General features: G+C 42.6%; 1 protein-coding gene across 21 annotated transcripts in view; it reads right to left on the reverse strand.

Annotated features, from left to right (window-relative positions):
* nav3 (neuron navigator 3) overlaps positions 1-22409 on the reverse strand; it is a 279354-nt gene that overhangs the window by 13303 nt on the left and 243642 nt on the right. For 8 of the 21 annotated variants that reach the window (XM_044107981.1, XM_044107970.1, XM_044107972.1 and 5 more), the window contains 16 exons: positions 21371-21680; positions 19652-20387; positions 18058-18483; positions 17435-17476; positions 13909-14066; positions 12168-12365; positions 11971-12023; positions 11385-11408; positions 9555-9578; positions 9306-9383; positions 5970-6053; positions 5040-5151; positions 3701-3825; positions 1404-1427; positions 886-1052; positions 614-700 (listed from right to left, as the gene is read on the reverse strand). In XM_044107981.1, the coding sequence (XP_043963916.1) occupies positions 614-700; positions 886-1052; positions 1404-1427; positions 3701-3825; positions 5040-5151; positions 5970-6053; positions 9306-9383; positions 9555-9578; positions 11385-11408; positions 11971-12023; positions 12168-12365; positions 13909-14066; positions 17435-17476; positions 18058-18483; positions 19652-20387; positions 21371-21680 (2648 nt within the window). The remainder of the gene's footprint in view (positions 1-613; positions 701-885; positions 1053-1403; positions 1428-3700; positions 3826-5039; positions 5152-5969; positions 6054-9305; positions 9384-9554; positions 9579-11384; positions 11409-11970; positions 12024-12167; positions 12366-13908; positions 14067-17434; positions 17477-18057; positions 18484-19651; positions 20388-21370; positions 21681-22409) is intronic. The other 13 variants (XM_044107990.1, XM_044107973.1, XM_044107989.1 and 10 more) reach the window with 11 other exon arrangements.

Raw genomic sequence — 22409 nt, forward strand, 5'->3', positions numbered from 1 at the left:
AAAAATAAAAACAGCTCAAGTGATCTGATACAAATATCTGTATCAGTGTCAATGTTGAAAAAGGTTCTAGGTCGGGTATCGGTGACGATGTGCCTGACCCATAAAGGCTGATCTATTCATTCTAATTCTATCATTTGTGCACTGACCGACGTCATGCTTTATTCTTTAGTTCACATTATGTTTGGAATTTTTAATTGCACTTGGTGAACTATTTGAAAGAAGGTTTGTTGCAGCTTATTTTTACATAGTTGACCAATGTAGTCAACTTATTGTTTTTGTCAGCTTTGGTTTTTGGCATTATTTATTTTACATTGGCTATTGTTAATTTATTGAACTGAGTGAATAAATTAAAGTTGGAAAATCATGTCTAAACTAACCCTAACTCACAAAGAATGTCACATATGCCCTTCTTCTGTGTTAATCTTTTGTTTGTAACATCAAAGAAATAAGGAAAAGAAGTGCATGGGGTGTGAAAGGTTTTGCACGTTCAGGAATATCTCAGTGGATAACGTTTGAGTTCCTCATCAGCATTTAAAGGTGCTGAACACGAAAAGAGAAAAGTCACACCAACACAATCCAGTGCACACACACTCCCGGGGAGCAGGCCCGTTACCGAGATCTGTGTTTGTAGACCACATGACCGTTATGCTTTTTCTTTGGCGTCCATATTGGGGAGGACTTGCTGTCGCAAATGCACTTGCTACGGCCGGTTGAGAAACATTTCAGAAAAGTGTAGAGAGAGAGACAGAGAAAGTGTTTGGAGGGGAGAGTGAGGTGACGATTTTAGTTCAAAGGAGGCAAAGGAAAATGAAATTAACTCAAAGGACAAAAAGGAACAAAAGAGGCGACTGCGTGTTTCGGTGTCGGCGTGCGTGGTGGACTCACTCCGTGGTGGAGGGGGAGGAGCGCAGCGTGGCGATGCTGCCCTGCCTGTTGTCGTGCTGCAGCTTGGGCGAGGAGGGCACCGAGTCGGTCATCTCCTCCATCTCGTCGTGGGCCGACTGCGACTTGCTTTTCTTCTTGCTGAACGCCTGCTTGAAAGAGCTGCGCAGCTGCAAGGCACAAAACAAGAGAGCGTGCGTTAGCTCCTGACGGGTTTCCACTGGCACGTTGTGTCGCGTCAGATCAGGGCGTCACTCGTTTCCAAGCAATGGCCGCGGTCTGTTTTAGGCAAAGAGGCAGAAAAGCGAGGCCGTAAGTAGAAATGAGAATGAGGAGTCGGGGGCGGGGGGGTCAGGCAATTGAGATGAACAAACAAACAGGGGAGAAACAGAGGAGCAGCGTTGCTGTATCCATGCCGACGTTCCAAAGAAAGACATAAAGGAGTAAGGATGAAGGCGGGGCCGTGATTAGGACGGGACTGGTGGAAAACTAAAATGGAAGACACTCTGGAAACCACTGACCTGAGCCGGGATGGAATCAGCCACCTGAAGATGCAGAACACACCCAACGTTAAGGCACGCAAACGCACACACACACATGCTCAATACACACCCATCTATAGCAGACTGTATTCACTCAGAGTAACAGCTGAGAGTGGCTGTGTTCTACAAAGCATGGCAGAGAAAGTACAGTTACTACAGCGGGAAGAGGGATGAACAATGACAGCAGTTTATATGAATGGGAAAGTTAACTTTGTCCGAACGGGAAACATTTCCGCAGAATCCGTCTGGAACCTGTTTTATTTGGAGTGTGGATAAGCAAGGATAAGCAGGTTCAGACAATGGATGGATAGATGGTCTGGAGGACACACATCCATACTAAAAAAGCTACAGCAACCGGACAAAACATTTCAGCGTTATACACCTAAAATCTGAAACCGTCTCACTGAAGAAGTGAGACGGGCCTCCATTCTGACAATGTTTAAATCCAGGCTGAAAACACTTTTTTCTGCTGGGCATACGACAGCTCAAAGCATTTTATCAACTTTTTCTTATATTGAATGAATCACCGATTCTTTCCTTCCTTGTTTTAGTTTGTTGTAGTTTGTTTAATTCATGCCTATGATTTTAAACTCTTACTCTTGAGTTTTTTTGTAAACAATATGAATTGTCTTGTACACAAAATATGCTTACAAATGCATCTATCACCCGTTCTGCTAATCTGCGGATTAGTGGAATCTGATTTTTCTTCCACTGGAAACGTTTAACACTTAGATTCCCTTAAGTAAACTTTTATAAATAATTTCAAAATTTCTTTTTTACTTTCAATTGAATAAAGTTCAACATCCGTGACACGTTGGACCGGGTCCTGCAAAAAACGGGACATTTCCTCACTTTCTAAAAGTATCCCGGGACGCCTGGGACAGGACGTGAAATACGGACATGTCCCGGGAAATACGGACGTTTGGTCACCCTAATTTAGTGCATTAGCATTAGCGTCAGCTAAATACCATGTTGGTGTGGTGCCTCGACATTAGTACAATGTTTATGACTAGTGCTTTAAGGTTAGTGCAATTAACTTTTTAGCTAGCTGTGCTAACTAGCAGTTAGCGGTGCGGTGTATTCTAGTACCTTTCTCTTTGAACCGCTGGTAATTTGAGCAATTTTTGCTGCAGTAGCAGCATCTGTTGAATCGAGCTGGCGACCTTTATGGCTGTTAGCTTACAGTTCATTTTATGGAGAACCATTTATTTTCTTCAAGTAGTATTTTCTGCAACAGAGGTCGAGACAGAACTTCTGATATGTCGACTGACTCGGGGGAGCTGCAGCAAATAAAGACTGCTGCAGAACAGCAAGGCGTAAAACCTGAAACAATGAAGGAAGGTTTTGAATTCTACTCAGCATTTCTGACTGGATTTGTCGGCAGTTTTGAGATCAGTGGTTTGATAATGAAAAGTCAAATGTGAAAGCAACAGGAAGATATGTAGAGCGGTAAATGTTGAAGGCACTTCAGTGATGTGATCACAAAGCAGATGCACAAATACCAACACAAACAGTAAAAAAGGAAAATTCTAAAAAATAAACGATCTTTTCAAGAGTCAGTCATTCCAGAAATCTCAATGATTTTACAGTAAGAAAACAATTAAGGCTCCCGATGTTGATAGCAGTGAAATATTTGTGCTGCGCAACATTGAGGAAGTGCTCAAACAGTCAGACTTTGAATCTGAATATTAACAATAATGAGACATTAACAAAATACTGAATCGTTAAATGGCACTGAAGAATAACAAAATAATGAAAAAGGTGATTTTTGGTGAGGAATAAATCAGGACACCCTTCCACGCACACACGTTGCATGTGTGTGCGTGTTGACACGGTCTGGGTCGATCGGAAATTCCTCGGCATAAGATGTGAGACCGACGGCCTGACAGGTGAAGTTTGAGCCAAAGTGGGACAGTGAACCCAAAGCCAGCAGTAATCCTGGAACAACGGGACTGAAAAGGAAAAGAATCAAGGTTTTGAGATGGCCATGTCAAAGTCCAGAGCTCAACCTGATGGAAACGCAAAGGCAGCAACTTCATAGAGATGCCAGCAACAATGAACTCCATTAATCCTATGAAGAGTGGGCAAACATGTCTGCACAATTATGTCAGACTTAAGAAATCATGTAGAAACTGAGTTGATTCCGCGAGCTACCGAATCCCTGGGAGCCCTCAGTTCTTCCTGTGACTTCACTTACAGTGGTGGAAGCTTTCTTTATCCCCTGCCTGTGTAATTTTCATGCTAATTTCTCTCTTCTTCTTCTTCTTTCCACTTACCCAGCTCTTCTTCTTCTTCTTTTTATCCTCGGCGTCCTTGCCCAAGCTGCCCATGCTGGCGTGACTGGCAGCGCTGTTGATGCTGGACATGCTTTCCGACGAGTGCTGCCGCCTAATCCGAAGGTCTGAAGGAGACAGACAAAGCAATCCTCAGTGCGAAAAACACTAAGCTGGAGAGCGGCTGAAAACGTGACGGTCGGTGTGGGGCTTTTGCCTCTATAAGACTTTGTAACGCTACACTGAGGCTGGTGCACTGAGAGGGCCTCAGCCAGTCACTGCTACCGCCGACTGAGGCTGCTTCATGACTGGAGAAGGTCACAGATCACTTCCATTTTAGTTTTGGTTTTTTTTTTGTTACACTTAAATGTTTCAAGTCAAATTCATTTTACAATTAGACAAAAATTAGGTATTGAAATTATTTCATCATTTCCATTCCAAAGTCTTCCTTTCGTTTGCTTGTGGATCGATGTCCGGTTGCACAAGCCATGAAAGTTTAATCTTTCGGCCGCACACTAATGGCTCTCCTTAAAGGGGCAGTATCATGTTTTCCAGGCAAATAGTGTAATTTTATAGCACAATGAAGTTCCTGTGTTGTCTTCATTGTTTTAAAAACCCCAGAAGCTTGGTTCTTGAAGGCGGCGCTTGGTTCCCCCAAGCGTTTTGCACAGCCTGATGGTTGCCTCAGGAAATTTAAGCACATTTCTCAAAGCAACACTCCAGGTCTGTTTTTGATGATGTTATAAAAAGCTTGGAAAAGTTGATTTTACACGATATTGCCCCTTTAAGAGGTTTCTGCTAGAAAACAGAATTCATGGCGAGCTTTCCTGTTTGAAGTTGGCTTTACAGCATATTTAACAGGACACACACCTTCCAGAATGATCCACGTTTGTCATACCACCCAATAGTGTTTTTCCAAAAGTCTTGGGGATCATCTAGATTTTTGGGTTTCTTTTTGGTCAGATGTTCCTTTGGTCTTGGAATTCAATCACAGATGCCATTTTAGCCGAGTCTGTTTCTTATTGTTGACTCATAAGTTTTAGATGTTGTCCTATTGGATGACTCTATAACGAGACGCTACGCTTTCCCCAATGAGTATAATGCCTCCTACTGTGGTTCTCTGGAGTCCCAAAGTTTCAGAGAGGAGCCATCATTTCAAAACTGCTTTTTGTATCAGGGTCTGGTTATCTTCGACTAAAATGTACATTTATGTGATGATCTGAAACATTTCAGAAAACAAGCCAACTGCAGTAAAAAAATCGCAGTGTAAAAATGATCAATGGCGCACAAACACCTCAGCTATAGTCGTAGTTTAGGGGGGACACCCTGCTGGTTTTGCTACCTTTGTGTAGGTGGTCCGGGCCGTTGAGCGCCACCTGGATTGCCGTTTGAGCGTCGGTGTTCTGGGTCTTCAGCATCTCTATGGTTTCTCTCAACTCGGCCAACTCGGACTCCTGCAGCGGCAAAATGAGGACAAGAACAGGAAGTTCTCTTTTTAGCATCACAGAAGCACTACTTTAGAGAGGATGGGATCTTTGTAGCCTGGAAGAAAACACATATAGCAATAAAATGTGCCCAGACTAGAGCCCTTTTGGAAGTTTTTTTTTTTTTTGAATCAACACACAAGCTGCTTTGATGTGAACAGGTTCTCCAAGTTTGGCTTTGACAATGGTTTCAATAAAGCAGAAAGGGAGGAGGAAAAGTTTTTCCCATTAGATGTCGGAGCCAGCGCCCCCTGCTCTGAGGAGGGAAAAAAAGACTGCACTCTTTGTTGAGCTGACTTCATAGAGGAGAGGGAACCTCCTTTTTTTCTTCCACCACAGCCCACTGAGAGCTGCCGATAGGGCTGCTGCTTTAATTAAAAGTTAGAACCGTGTTGTCTGACAAAGACCTCCCTCTAGTCTGCTTTAGCGCCTGGAGGATTAAAAACCTCCTGGGTCCTGTCAGCCCTTTGAGCTAAAGATACTGATGCTGATGCAGTGATCAGTGGGAAGCTCTTGTTGAGCTCTTTTGAAGGACAGACAGTTCAAGCAATGTCACACTTTGTCTTAAGTGAGACAAATCTTGAGATAGTAGGAAACTACGACATTAGCAAGACTCAAGACTTTGGCAGCACCCAAACTTTGAAGATAACGGAAATAATCCAGTAATTCTCCACCAGTTTCCAGAAAGAGTTTAATGAAATGGCACAGGTTGCTCTTCCTAATTACTTCTCTTCCTTTGAATGCAGTTTCCTTTAGTCTGTTGCTGAGTGAGGCGTAACTTCTCGTACCTTTTGTTCGGCGGTCATGGTGAGGCTCTGTAGGCGGCAGGTCATGTTGCTGAGGCTCTTCTCGAAGGCGGCCACCAGGTGAGCCTGCACACACACCGAGACGTGCTCTGATTTCATTTCAGAATAACTGGGTTTAACTGAATAAGACATGTTTAATATTTTATATAATTGACTTCACTAGTTACATACGAGCTCAAACTCCAATGTATTTTGTTTGGAGTTGATGTGACAAGGTAACGCAGATTAGTGCCAACTTGGGAAGTAGACGTAAAATGTTTTCGGTTTTTGGAATTTTTAAAATTTAAATCTTATGGAACCATTTGCTTTCAGACGTTAGCCAACTACAACATTAGAAGACGAAGCGGCAGCTACACTGGAACTGTTTTACAGTCTGATCACGTGTTAGAATGGGCAAGTCAAAGTCCAATTGAGAATCAGTGGCAACTGGCGACTGAGTTTGAGGTATTTTGCTAAAAAGAACGGGCAAAAAAATAATGACGGTGTGCTAAAAAGCGGTTCTACAAACTATAGACTATATTTTGTAAAATGATTAAACTCGTATATACTTCCCCCATTTATTCAATCTGATGCAGGTTTTTTTGTTCATCACATTCAATTATCACATTATCTACAGTTCTAATTTGAGAAAATGTGGAAGGGTGTAAGAGAGAATATAAAAACAACAATAATTCTGGTAAGAACTGTGTCTCGAAACCAGAACCTTTCAAAGACACCAGGTGTTTATCCCTCAAGTTATTTCTATTCTGAAAGTTTGGCGAGAAGAAAACATAACTTTTGAGTTTAAAAGAGCCATTAATACTGATTGTTGCTGACGGCAACTGAGAACTTAACTAGGCTGCATGTGGAGATTTGCTTTTCCTTAACAGCTTAAAACCTGGTGCTTGGACATTTAAAGTAGGAAAAAAGTCTAAATCGTCCTGGAGGACATGTTACATCTCGCCAGATCAAATTATTACTTGTGGATTTCGTCATGCCCTGTGTCTCTCTGGACTACTGCAGAGTAAAATGTGTGGCATACACATCAGAGAAGAGTTTTTCTCCATGACTCAATCCATCACCTGGGGATGCAGCAGCAACACGATGAAGGATGGCAGCAGGTTCAGGAAATCCTACCATCTGTCCTGCTGAATCTGTCAGTTTAGGACTGCGCCGCACTGGAATTGGTCTTGCCTTAAAAATTGTGGCTCTGTGTTTATGAATGACTGTCTGGTAAAGCCTTCTGTCTATGACAGCAATGTTTGCTCTGCTATGATTTTTGCGTGTGAGCTTGTTTGTGTGTTGTTGTACGTATGTAATGCCTGCTCTACCTGTCATCCTTAGCCAGACACTCTGTGACACCTGTCAGGCCAGGTGTCACAGGACGATGGGCAGCATGCCCAGACAAATCAAAGGATTGTCAGAATCACACACATTCATGCTTTTTATCATTATGCCTTCAGTCTGGATAAAACTGTCTGCAGAAAGAAGAATTCCTTTTGTAGCCGTGAGGAACTGTGAGTCCAAAAATAAAACACGGAGAGGAACACCCAACAATGCCAATTCCACTCAGTTTCCAGGGCTGAATTTGTAATGGTGTTGACCTTTAGAAATGCCAACTCCTCGTACCCCTCCCACTAACTCTGCATCTTCTTCCAACTCCACCTGTGAGTCCTCACCCCCACAGACAAGGGAGGTGATGATCAGCCTCGCATCCCAGAGAAGAACAAACTGCCGTACTCCTTGGACCTGAGCCCAATGGATCAGCACGTAGTTTCTTTCTTCTTCTTTTTTTTTTTTTTTTTACAAACTTCTTGAGGTCAGGGGTAGAAGGTTAATGTCACTCAAAATAAAATAACTACATAATGAGCAGTCTTCCCTTTCGGGGCTCCTCTGATGTTGCCAATAAAGAGAAAAACTCAAAGATATTACAATGTCTAAAATAAAGAGAAGCATTTATGCCACAACTTCGGTACAAGCCTAAGAACACGCTTGAGAATCTTAACCCTCCTAAAGAGTGTTAAGATCCCTAAACTGAGATGTACAACTAAAAGATGTTGCAATGTCTCTAATAAAGGAACACTCTTCTCAAAGTTGTTCCAATATCACCAGTGAGCAATTAAACTCCTCCAGAGTTTGATGATGGCTACACTAAGGAGACGTACAACTCAAGGATGTCTCCAATAAAGAAACACTCTTCTCAAGGGTGTTCCATTGCCACCAAAGAGCAAGAAAACACATAGAGTGTTAAGATTCCTACAGTAAGGAGGTGCACAACTCAAGGATATTACTGTACACTGTCTCCAATAGAGTCTCTCCCCTCAAGGTTGCCCCAAAGACCAACTGATCTAATCTAGTGTTAAGATCCTTAAACTAAGGTAATGTACAACTAAAGGATGTTACAATGTCTCCAAAAAAGAAGCACTCTTCTTTAGAGTGTTCCAAAGCCAATAATGAGATAAACTCCTCCTGAACGCTGTGATGTCCACAATAAGAGATACCCTCCTCAAGAGTGTTTCAATGCCTCCAATAAAGAGACACATTACTCAAGGGTGTCATAATGTCTCAAATTGGTGGACATAATTTTGAAAAGGCATTCAACTCTACTATTAAAGCACCACAAAGGGGAAAAGGAGAATCTTGTCCTCTTTGACAAGATTCTTCTTGTCCCACAGAGGACAAGAAGAACCGATAAGGTTATGCACTGTTAAGTTCTTATGACGTAAAACTTTCTCCTGAAAATGGCAAACATTGTTAAAAAGGTTTTCCATCAAATCAAAAGGCAAAGCTATTGCTTATCAATGCAGAGCAAAGTTCTGTATCTCCCTCCTGAATGGATCTTCTTTTGTCCTTCAGGTTTCTCCACTGTTCAGTTTCAGCACCGTTTTTTCTTTATTTAATGGTCAAAACATCAGACTGCAAGAAGAGACAAAGTCTGCTTCCACACTTGAACAAGCACTTAGCACTGCAGGAGGAGGATGACGCATGTTCCAATGCTTGAGACTGTCAATCTAGCAGCAGGACGACTTTGTTAGGCATTTAGAGAGTTTCATATCACTATCCCACCTACAAACTGATTTTCTATGTTCCTATTTTCACTCTTTTTACCTCTGTGATTTCTGTTTTGGCAATAAAAAGACAAACGCAAAGAGACAATATGCACAGCTTGATCACAATGAGCAAATATTCCATCCGAGAACAAAATACGTTCAGGAAAGCAGAAAGCAAGACCAGATTTTTATTCCCTCCACAGCTGAAACAAACTGTGCTCTCCAAAAGGAGGCCATTATGGAAATGAGCCGGGTGTTTAATGGAATCCTTTGAAAGAAACAAACTCACGTTGGCAGACAGCTGAGACGTGAGGGTTGCCACCTTCTCCTGAGAAGCATCCAGCTCCCGCCGCAGCTTTCTGATTTGCTGGTTTCGGGCGAGAGAGCAGATGTGAATGCGCGCCGTGTAGACAGACTTCAAACCTTTTGTAATCATGCTGATGAACATCAATGAGGAAAGGAAAGTGCAGTTACACAGTAACGTGTGTCAAAAACATTGGAGTGAAGTGTAAAGAAACATAAAGTGAGGGGGGATTACCGTGGAATTTTGGACTGTTTGGCCCTTGATTGAAAAGAAAAGAGTCAAAATTAACACTATGTTGCATGCTTACATCAAACAGACAGATACCACCTAACATACCACACCCAGTCAGAGGTTAGCAGTGAGCGGCAAAGCAAGAGAGGCGTGGACTTAAAACCTGGTTCAACAGAGCCTGCAAATACTGGAGAATATTCCTAACAAGCATCCCACAGTTAGTACCAACCAGATATTTACATACATGTACAAAAACACATGCCTTTTTAGTCTTACTGTCTGATGTGAAACATGTCTGGTTTCATAATAGACAGTAAGAAAAAATGGTCTTACTCTATATAAGAGTATATAGAATAATGTAAATATCTGAAAAAGAAGAAATCAGAAACTATTAAATATCAATCCAAAATCAAATTTATTTTACATCCGCATTGGAAATGCCATCCACAGTAATCAGATTGCCTTGCAAAAGTATTGATAACTCTTGAGTTTTGCTTTTCGCCCACATTTTAAGCACAACCACACACGTCAGTGTATGTTACTGGGGTTTTGTGCGAAAGCAAAATGTGGGAAATCAACGTGTTTTTTTGAAGCGTCAAAAGACATGAATACTCTTGGAGGCGCTGTGAGTTTCGGCTAGTTATTAGTGGAAATAAGGATATTTAATGTAAATGTAATGTAATTTAATTGTAATTAAATGTAATTTAATTGAAAATTAGATTTATTAATTTTTTTAATTTCAGGGGAAATATCACAAGTGTGACTCCAGTATTGAATTCTCGGTGATTCGTTAAACCTCCGTCTCAGAGAGTGTTTGCTGCTACTCTCTGAACCAAACTTGAGCTAAAAACACACGAATAAAACGACATGACTAAAAGACATAAAAACTGGAGACAAAAAAGAGGAAAAGAAGCTAAATTAGATTAAATCAGGGTGCGGTAGATGCGTGTTGTGTTAGTTTTTGTAATGAAGAAAAGAAAAACGTCGTTAACATTTGAAAACTAAATCACAGAAAGATCATGAAAAGCAATGCAACATAGAGTTAAACTGTTTTGTCGTTAAACTGAACACAGTCGTAGCTCAAATTTTGGTGTTGGTTTTGCCCAATGTTATTAGAGACAAATATCAGCAGATTTTGCCCTTGTTGGACTACATCGGCAAAGAAAATCTGCACAGCAGAACATGCAAGACATTCAAACACAAGGAAACAGCCAGAGGAGATCCGAAAACAGGAGAGGAACATGCTGGGTCTGACAGACACTAGGCGAAAACAAACCAACTCAAACAAAGCAGCAACAACTTAACGGTGCAATAAGAAAAGTGTTCGCCCTTAACAGATTTCCATCGGTTTAGACAGCTTTTTTTTCTCCCTTTCATGAATGAAATCATTTAGAGACTACATTTCATATTTATTTGGGTTTACTCTACGTCTCATATTAACACAAAGCATTTCGATGTCACAAAAAGCTGAAGAAATCTGTCGGAGGGCAGAGACTTTCTTGCACTTGAAACCAGAAGTTGGGCCTTAGCCGTCGGATTGATGTCGCACCGAATCGTACTGTTTCAGTTGCAAGTTTGAAACCCATCGGGTTTGACTGTTCTGCTCAGTGGCTAGGCTAGCTGTTTTTTTAGCAATCCAAGCCCGTGACACCGCTGCAGCAGTCTCCCTAGCAGAAGTTGTACCGATGGGAGTTTTCCAAGTTGGAGATTGGACATTTGAACTTCTGATGACAAATGCGACGCAGCACAAGTAACTGTAACCAAAGTTTAATGCTACACGGCAGGAAGGCAGCATGCAGACAGAGACATGCTTGTTCTGTCCCTCAGTTTTACCTCAGAATGGGCTTTTTCCTCAGTCTGTAAGAGACAAGCAAACTCTAATTAGGACCATATCTTTACTGCCTCCTAGAGATGCTATTTCCCTTCTGATGTGACGAATCAGAAAAAAGATTAAATAGCAAACATGGAAGATAATCTTACTTAACTTAAAAGATCTAAAAGACACTATCACTGACAATTACAATTATAAAAATCCACCGGAAAATAATTTTTTGTTTATTAGGAAACGAAGTGATTCGTTCAACGAGTAGAAAACGTTTAGCGACTTGAAAGCTGCAGGAATGAGACAGAAGTGTACGGTCATCAGTTCTGCCCGCAAAAACGAATTTGCTAACTCCATGATTGTGTCGTCTGAGTCACAGACTGCACTGTTAGAAAAGCTAACAGCTTTCCTGTCATTTAAGGTTGCGTTACACATTTCCAATATAACCTCAATAAAAACACAAAACTGACCAACAAGGGGAAAGAGATATAGTTTTAGATGAATTTCATTTCACTTAAAAAAAAATAAAACAGAACGTTATAGGGAGCATATTGTGTTTTATTTGATTTCTTAAACTCGTCCCACTGAGCGACTTACCGCAGAGTAAAGAGAGGATGTGCTGGAGACCAGAGACAAGGACGAGCCGTGGACTGTGAGACAAGAGACAGAGAGTGTGAACAACTCAGGTGACACTTCAAAAAAAACAAAAAAAAAAACATTCACCATTTTAACCTCAAACACATTTCTTTCTATTCTCATGGTATTTTTAGGTTCATAGTTCAGCACTGTCTTACCTTCATCAGTGCTGTCTCTGAAGGAACCTGAGCGACTGATGGCCCGGGGTCGGTCCTCCAGGGAGGTCGCACTGCCCCCTAGTGGGTGGCCCTCTCCGTACAGGTCAAACGAGTCCTGAGCGGGGATGCTATTGGAGCGGCTCATGCTGCCGCTGCTGCCTGGTGGCAGGTTGTACTGGTTGATGTTGGTTGGACTTACTGCACAGTAATGACATGCAGACAATATAGCGGTGTTAGTCACTTTATTAATATACATTATCACACCGACAAATTTTTTTCTTTCAACTAACTTTTTAAAGAAGTTCCTCAAATTTGCTGCAGCTAATTGCATTAGTTTTGCTTGAGATGTTAATTCTGATTTGAGTAATTCTCAAATTGAGAGTTATAGCTTGAGCAAACATAATAAAACAACATAGAGAAACAAAATAGTCCTTTTTTAAGGTTGGTACAAAGAAACACTTTTTTCAGTGCATGATCTTGCTTCTGCAAATTTTGTTTTGTGAAGCAACGTGTGTGACTTCTGGTGGAGTAAGTGCTATTATTGTCAAAGTAGGCCAAACCCGCTTGACTTTTTTGTTGTCAGATGTGTCTCCATCAAAAAAAAGTACAAATAAATATGCGCAATGTGATGGAAATATTAACATCCAAAATAATTTCCTCAGTTTTGCAAAAATAGTTCTTTACGCTCACTTAAGTTAACTTAGATTTTTGACTTTTTTTTTTTTTTTTTTTTAAAGTGTCAAAGCGCTAAAGGGAAGATGGACCCACATTTGTCAATTAGGTTTTGAAATAACAAACATTTATCTGTGTGTGTGGGGTTTTTTTTTTACACCAACGCATAACTTCAACATCTGATGTAATCACATTTTGCGTAGCCTGGTTGATTCACTCCAAACCAGTCGATTGGAACCATACCAAATTCACATTTTCCTTTTAGAGAGATTTTTAAAGTTTGCTCAACATTTATATGACCATTGGGTGGAAATATATGACTTTGGAAGACTCTGATGTGAAAACATGCATTGTTATTCTCAACAAACAGCAGATGGCATGTTTTAGTTGTTCCTCCTAAGTCGACCATATGGTTAAGATATAAGAAAAAGCTGGATATGAGATGGTATTTTTTTAACCTCTTGTTGTCACCCCAGTTTTCTCACTAACATCTGTTACAATTGGACGCACGTGGTGAGTTATGCAAATTAGGTAATAATTTTATTTAGTGACCTGTGCCCATTTTAAGGACAGCCTGTAGGTACTTTACTTATGATGGAATTGGTGAAACTAGGACTGGCTCACAACTCTCGGACAAATTAGCATCGAATAATAATTTCTAAATCATATCTGTGGTGGCCTTTAGGGGAACACAGTGAAAAAGTGACAGGTTGACAGACAGTACAGGAACATTTTTCTACAACCACGAGCTGCTAACAACGGAAAAGTTGGCGTGTGCCTTGAAGCTTCCCATCAGTGCTGAACTAAAAGAGCCTTTTTCAGTTTTTTATGAATCCTGGCTGCATTTGATTATTTCTAGTTGGAAATATTAAGTACTTAGAGACATGAAATCTTACCTGGATGATTTTAGACCAAACATGGACCTTTTAAAGTGCAGTTTGAAATTCATGTAAAAACTCGAAATAGAGCACTTTTCATATTTGCCGGCGTTAGAAATAATAGTGAAAAACACAAATGAAATTTGGATTTTTCATGGATATTCATGGATAGGATATTTTTAAAGACTAACAGAGGTTGGAGTAGTGATATTTTCCAGTGTTGATGCAAGCCGCTCCGGGAGGAGAAAGCGGGGACTGGCTGCCCGTGTCCTGCAGGCCCCCGGTCGAATGCGACCTCAACCACTCCTTTCCTTCTTCGTGGGACGTCTGCCGAGACGACGGCGGGTACCTGAAAGCCACAAAACCACTGTGAACTTAAGACAGGAGGACATTCTCAGAAGTTTAAGCAGGTTATTTCTGCAGCAGTGAAGCTACACAGCGAATGCACAAGAGCAGAGGGTAAATAAACATGCACCACTATCCAATCAGCAACATGCAAAACAAACAAACAAACAAAAAAAAACAATCTGAAAACTTGAATCTTTCCTTCAGTCACCAGATGTGTATGACGCTTTAAAAAACATTCATATAAATATGAATGTGTGTGACCAAAGCTGCCTGGAGCATTCAAACAATCCTTCACTACCATTCATACTGAGCCATAACCATAACAAATAACTCAGGAGTATTTATGGTATCAGACAGGCAATGGGTTGGTGTAAACTTGTCCCTTCGCTCAATCATATCCCCAACTTGTCGATCCACACTGCTACCATTTGCTACCAAATTACAGTTGCCCGCTAATAGTCCTAATCCTCTATACAACATGCTTATCTGACAGAGCATTTCTGGTTGAAAAAGTGAGTATTTATCTTTAGTGTTAGACTACGTAAAACACTGACCGAGTTAAACTTGCCAAAGACTCAACCCCAAAAACCGACCCAAGACAAAATTGTGACTTCAAGACCAAAGGTTCAATCCATGACACTGAAAGGCAACTTCAAAACCCGGATTAGGACCAAAGAGGAAGTTAAAACTGAGGTGAGGATCAAACCGTGATACGGAATGGAGACTTTAAAACTGAACCAATCGGCATAGGAGAACTTCAAAAGTGAGGTAAGGACCATGTCAAGACTTAGAGACCAAGGTAAGGCTCACACCATGATGTGGAAGAGAGGCTTCAAAACTGAGGTAAGGATGAACCTCAGTTTTGGAGGTTCATCCTTACAGTTGGACCTCCCAACTGTAAGGTCCAGGTTGGGATCAAACCATGACAGCGACCTGAGACTTTAAAACTGCCGGACTAACCTTAGTTTTGAGTGTTTCAATTGGGACTCCAAAAGTGAGACAAGGACCAAACCACGGCTTTTGTACCTGAGTTAGATACTAAACCATGATTTTTATGCAATCTTAATGCACAAAAATGGCTAAGGTTGGAAAATATAAATGAATACTCAAATTTGCATCGGTTGAGGTTCCTCAAAAATCACCACAAACAATTGTGCTACAAAGCCAAGTAGACTCTAAAATGGTTTGAAGTTTAGGTTTAGTTTTCAGAACATTGTATTGGCTGATCAGCTGCTACGTCAGTTCACCCTTCAATCATTTAACGATTTACAGGAAAATGACCTGCAGTTGTCCAAGCTTTTGCATGCTAATGAATAAAACACACACACACACACAAACACTCTCTACCATTCAACTCTTCTCTCCCCATCGCCAGTTCAACAGAAAGTCTTCTTATCTCCCACATGACAATCGGCCATATTTAATCCTCTGGGAATTATAATTGAGTTTGCACTCCTTCCTTCTTAGCAGCATTACCAGGCTCGTCACATCTGACCCCGGCTTTCATCACTGCCCTGTACATCCTTTTTATTTCAACCAGCAATGGGCGAATAACACCCTACTTGCTGGTGTGACATTGCACTTTTTGTCGCTGACGTTGTAACAGACTGAGGTATACAAGCTGTTTGACTTTCCCCCAACAAAATCGTCATCAACAGGACCTGTGTGCTTATTTCCTGAATATTGGTGTAGAAAGAAATCTGAGTTTCCATAGCCAATGACCAAAAGCTGGGGTATAGCAGATCGTTCCTGAAATGTGAACAGCCATTTGAGCTTAGAGGGAGCTTTTGCAAAACGTCACCACCGTCCACGCTGAGCAGCACATCAAACAGGCAGAAAGAGTTGCATGACAGCAGATTCATTCAAGCTTTAAAAGAGCAAATGCACCAAAGGAAGTCTACACAAGCAATAGTTTGAAACCAGGCCATTCATCTGCTCCGAAGGATCCCCTTAAAATATAGAGGCAAGTTTAAACAGCTGTAAATCTGAGTTATTTATTCGTTTCAGGCTAAATGAAAAAACACAAAACAAAACTATAATTTTCTCCCTCGGCTTAACGTTCTATCAATCTGGTCTCAAAAATCCTCCAGAAAACCTTTGGGGTGAGCTGAAGGACAGCGTGCATAAAGGAGCCAGGCTTGTTGACAAACTAGAGAGATTGTGCCATAAGAGGAAAGATGCAATGCCTCATTTCAACTGAGCGGTACAAGGCGGGTCCGTAAGCCGTTTTATGGTTCAGTTTTCACTGTCAGATTCTCACTCGCAGGTGGGGTTAAATGCAACGTCTAACATCGTGACATACTAGTGCGATTACAAACATGACACATCTGTATGTCCAATTCCAGCTTCCTCCTGTCACATGTCGATGCGCCTCTGGGCAAGGCACCTAATCCCAAGTTGCCTACCGATCTTCGGATCAGTGTATAAATGTGAGTGCGTTTGTGAGTGCGAATGGGTGAATGTCACTCTAGTGTATGGCGCTTTGGTCAAAATGAGTGCTACATAAATTTAGTTCATTTACCATTTACTGTAGTTAAAAAGTGAATACTGAAAACTGTCATCGGAGATGATCTACCTTGATTTTCAATGGTTTTGTTTAGCCTAAATTTAACCCAAATTTAAGCTCAGTCCAAGCTCAATTGACCAACTTTAAATAAAAAAGTTACCCCAAAAAACTGTTCAGTGTTGGAAGGGAGGCTTGAACTGATCATTGGACCTCTGAATCTGAAGAAGCAGAGGTCGATCTTCCTTGCTGAATTGCTGAGGAGTGTATGAGAGTTTGGTTTCCAGACCACAGGAGTTTTGTGGATCTGGAAAGGTTTACTTTCCCAAAGGTTTTTGCAAGGAATGCTGGGTTGCACATGTTCCCCAATCCTCGGACAGGAGCGTAAGGCATAATTATGGAGAGGATGGTTTCTAGTTTGGTAGGGTCTCATTGTTCCTTTTTTCAGGCCATCATCTCCAGTGGAGCAGCTGAATGTGAAGTGACTACCTCCTCTAAGTCTGACCTCAACCAGAAAAGGTGGACTGACCCCTACAGGTTGTGCGGTCTGTCTCTACCTTGGTGTATAGTTCAAAAGTGACAGCAGGATGTAATTGCAAAACAAACAGTGACTGCAAAACAAAATAAATCTAAAGTACTAGTTTTGACACATAGTCAGTAACGGGCAGAGTAAATGTTGAGGTGACTGTATATTTAATGTAAATGTACTAAATCATGCAGTCCTCCATCTTTTTGAATCTTTACATCAATACCTATAGGAAATATCTCCTTAGGGCAGTGGTGTGAATAACATTTGAACATGCGCTGGTGATCCATGCGAGTGCAAACAGACAACAGAGATAACTACTGATGCAGATGTGCTGTACCTCAGTCCCTTTTTGGGGAGCGTGTTTCTGTCAAGGGGCATGCTGTTGAAACAGAGGAACGGGCCAATCAGATGAACACTCAAATCATTTATATTTCGTGACACATGAAAAAGAAGCCGAACGTTCACACAGAGACAGACAGAACGGAGAGAACAACAGGACACTATGCGTCTACGTAGAACTACAAAAACTGAAAACACACACAAACACTGTGTTTAAAGTTGATTGTTTCATTTTTGAGACATTCAGCTGTACTACTGAGAGACTATAAAAGTGTGCCGTGAGACTACGTTTCTGTGCTGTACTCCATGCACTGCATGTGGACAAAACAATGAATACACTGATACAGACTTCTTATGAGCATGTCTGAAATGACCTGAATTTAGAGTGAATTTTTTCTGCCATGGTTTGGATTTGTTGTGTTTTTCTTACATTTGCAAAACCAGAGCAGAAAAATGCATGGTGTACTGGATGAGTTCATGTTTATCACTGGTATTACTCACTGTGGTACTGTCTATCTTCTTATTCCTAGATCTTAAGGTAACAAGGCTACACTTTTTGTCTCAGTTGTCAAATGAAACAATGAATACGATTCGTCCCAATCGTATTCTCCTCTTACTCACCCCTCAGACAGGGTGGACTTGATACTGCCGGTTCGCGTAACCTTAGGCCCGTGATGGCCCAGCGGCATGTCAATGGACTCAGAGCTGGTGTGCAGACTGGTCATACTCTGGCAGCTCAGTGTGTCCTTGCTGCCGGCTGACGAGCTACAGGCAGGCCAGGGGCGAGCGTTGGAGGGCAGGGAGAGGCCAGAGGCGGGGCTGGAGGCCAGCGAGTCGGTACACAGGTCGGGGGTTTTACCGTACAGCGGGCTGCTGCCGCCGCTCAGGCCGCCGGTGCTGCCCAGGCTCCCCGTGCCAGAAGAAGGCGAGTCCAGGCTGGCCTGCCTGGCCAGCGTGCCGTGGGGGCTGCCCAGTATTGACGGGCACTTGCCAGAGTCGGGCGTGCCCGGAGAGCTGGCTTTGCTGCTGGCTTTGGTGCCAAACAATCTAGGGTGAGGGGAGGATGGGGTAGAGAGGTGGGTGCAGTCATTTAGAAGTGCTCAAACGAGCGATTGTAAGCTCCATACTGGAACAATACTGGACTGTTGTAAAACTTAATGCAGCTGAAAATGTACAAGTTAAACCGCCAAGTTAATTAGCGCTTCAGAATTTACTCGGAAAAATGACTTAGGGGGGGGGGGCTAAGTGTGCAAAACATTTTCAAAGTTAGCAAAAGCGCTAAACAAAAAATTAGCTAATAGCACTTCAGCCAAAATGTGCCTACCACTGTGTTGATCTATAACATTAAAACCCAAATTTTCTACAAAACATAAAAATGTTCATGCGTGTCAATACTTATTCATGTATGGCACTGTATATGTAACAACAAAGCAGCTTTATGGCATCTTCCCACAGATAAAACCCTTCCAAATACATTCACCACCTCATGCAACTGTAGCCATTTCAACCATATGAAAAAATCTTTTAGGACCTTCAATCCTGCTACCCTTCAGTCACAGAGATATTTACTAAAAAAAAACACAAGAAAAATTCTCTGTTGAGGAATAAGAAGCCTGTAGACATGCAGAGGAACCAGCTGGTATGGCAGGACTGTTTCCAAACACGCACTAAGCTACAGCTTGAAAACAAAGACTGGGTGTCAAGAAACGTCCTGTTAACCTGATCTCTGATCTAGACTTCTGAACAGGATTTGGTGGAATTTAATCAAAACTGAACAAAGCTTTAGCTGTAGTTGCTTAACATCGACACTAGGGGGCAGTCTATGTAGCAACATCCCTTAGCCAACTGGTTTATATTTATTCTGTGCACCCTGATAAAAATTGATAGAGATGTCAGAGGATGTTTAACCCATGGGGGAGCAGTCATGTTTCAGCTGTCCTCTCTTGGAGTCTTGGGAACAGGAAACAAAAAATCTGAGCACTACATTTATCACTAAAGAAAAACCACACTGAAGCCCAGACTGATTTTCTGAATGAACCTGATAAACTCTTGAAGAGACCTGAGCCTGTTCCTGAACACCTACCATACCATGAAAGTTTTTCGAAAACGTAACTAAAAGAAACTATGTGGTGAAATGGTTGATTCACGCAAAACCCAACAAGAAGACAAGGGACCAAGACAGATGAGAGCAGACGGGACGTATTCTGGTTCTGACCTGCGGAAGGTAGGCGAAGCGATGTCTGGGTATTTGGACCCCGGCTGCCTGAGGCCTGATTGGCCCGCTGAGCTGGATGTGGGGCTGGATTTGGGAGAGGTGGACAGCCCTGCTGCCGGGTCCTGGTCCGACACCCCGACTTTCTCTTTATCCGTCTGGTTGACGGTGATGGGACTGGAGCGGTCTGAGCCCACCTTTCCCTCCCTCCGTTTGGCACCCGCTTGTGTTGCTGCCCCGACCGCTGACTTGCCGCTGACGTTTGATTCGATGCTGCTGGAGCTGGAGCGGTGTCCGCAGCGCCCGGCCACTGCAGCCGCCGCCCCACTAGAGGATTTTGCGGGTCTGGGGAGGGAGCGGTACTGCAGGGTGACCTTGGAGCCGCTGCAGCTGAGGAGAATGCCGTCGTCCTGGGGCTGCGAGCCATCCAGGCTGGTTTTACGGACGCCACCAATGCTCGTGCCTTTGCCGAGGGCAGCCGACGATTTGGGGGCCTTGCCCAGTGTGGCTGAGCCGCTGGTGAGGGCTGCACCGCTTGAGGTAATTAGAGTGCCGGCAGGGCCAGGGATCTTCTTGTATCCAAAGGAACTGGTGGCAGGGGGGCGAGCAATTCCAGAAGGAGGCTTCTTGCCTTCATCCCCACTACTTCTCCCAGCATCTGACGGAGAACGCTGTATCCCAGCAGAGCTTTTGGAGGGTACCTTGCCCTTTTCTGAGGCCTTGGCATCGTCTGTTTTACCTGCCAAACAGAGATTAAAAGCCACAGATTTAGCATCCTGCCATCTGATGGCATCCTGCAGTTAAATTGATACCTAGACACATGAATGTCAAAGGATTTTTATTGGAATTTTTTTAGATTAATCAAGACAATAATCTTTCAAACTGCATACTACACCTGTTGTCCTCATTTTATAGATGGTGGAGGCAATATTATGCCACATACGGCCATTTTATACTACAATCAACCAATTGTTTGACTTGTTTGACTAAGAAAATGAACTCTTAGGAATTGGGCCTCTGTCTCTTTAAGAAACACTTGCTCTTTTCTGACCTTCAGGAAGTCATCACAACATACCTCATCTATTAACTCTTTAACAATGTTTTTACCAACGTTGTATAATGAGCTCAGCTGTTTGCTAATTGATGCTGGCTAGTCTTGAGGAGCTGAGTGGAGGAGTCACAGAAGAGGGATGCTCTACAAAGAGGAAGCTTAGAAACTGCAGATACAAGAAGGAGCTTCCGCCTCGAAGGAAGGGCTTTGCACAGCTGAATGGTTGCCGTGGGAGATTAGATGAGTTCTCAAACATGCATGAAATAATCAAGGCAACACTCCAGGTATGTCTTTGATAAGGGAATAACATTATAACATGACGCAAAGCTCTAAAATGTCAATTTTACATAATACTGCCCCTTTAAGACCAGGTTTGTAAAGTGTACAACCAGCATCCGATCATAAGGTTCTTACACCTGAGCAGTAGATCTCTGCAGTTCCTCCAGAGATACCTTGGACCTCTTGGCTCCCTCTCTGATCAGTGCTTTCCTGCTCAGTTTGAAAATTCATGTACTACTCTGTAATCAAATAAAAATTTTATATAAGTTTTGGGGTTGTAATTGTGAAAATGTTCAAGGAATTGCAGCTTCCCAAGGCAGCCAAATAATAATAAGGATTTCTTTTACTATGCACCGTGTTTTTTTTAATGCAGTCAAGGTTGCCTCTCCCACCTGGGCTTTTGAGTGAAGCGGAGGCCCCCTTGGTCCTGGGTGGGGTAATCCCCACCTGGGCCGTCATGCCCCTCCTCCACGAGCCTGTCTGGGACATCTGGGGTAGCCCCGCTGCCTTCTGACCCGTGTCCTCATACTGACCCTGGGTTTGGGGTGAACAGGCGGACGGGGAAGGCTTCCAGCGGGAGGGGCTGCCGTTGGGGTCCATGCTCGCATCCAACTCCTCCTCTACTTTTTTCAGATCTTCAGCTCCAATCCAACTGCTGCTCACCTCCGGCTCGGCATGCTTGGACCTGCTTCCTTTCTGGGACTGCGGAGGGGGAGATGGAGGGGTTGTTGGGATTAAGGAAAGCACCGATTAGACAAAGTTTCTACGAGATAACACAACTGGAAAAAGACCTTCTCTCTGCTGCACGTAGAAAGTGCCTATAAAAGTCATTTATTCACTGGAGGATTTATTGAAATCAGCTTCCAGCTTGGGAATACAAGCTAAATCATCAACCTGGTTCTTTTTGAAATAACTACTAAGCACATTCAAACACACGTTGTGAATCACCGGAAGGACGGGTGAGCGCTCGCTCGAGCAGCGGGGTGTGTGTGTGTGAAGTCACAGCTATCTTTGGAATCTCCGATGTACAGATCTCCAGTTTTGGGACGCTTACAAACACTCCCACACAAACACACACCTTAACAGATGGTCAGTCTCCCTAGCAACGCCAGAGTCTCTTAAGAGGACAGTCTGTTGAGTATTTCATGAGGAGCCAAGGATACTTGGCAGAATAAAGCAAAGGCTCCTCTGAGGAGAGCTGAATGCTGCTCTTACTGCTCCCACCGTCAGCTGTGATTTCAGAGCTGACGCACTGGTTGGCCTTCGCTTCAGGCCAAATAAAGACGTTAGACGAGGCAGTTTTATTTTTTACGTGAAAACATAAGCATATGCAAAACCAAAAATCAGGGTTTCTGGCTTTGAATAATTACATCTTAAAAGTCTGGGATGCATCTACAGTACATCCAGCCCCCTTTATTCTGACACTTATGA

Source organism: Gambusia affinis, linkage group LG23, assembly GCF_019740435.1.
Source record: "Gambusia affinis linkage group LG23, SWU_Gaff_1.0, whole genome shotgun sequence".
In the NCBI taxonomy this organism is placed as follows: Eukaryota; Metazoa; Chordata; class Actinopteri; order Cyprinodontiformes; family Poeciliidae; genus Gambusia; species Gambusia affinis.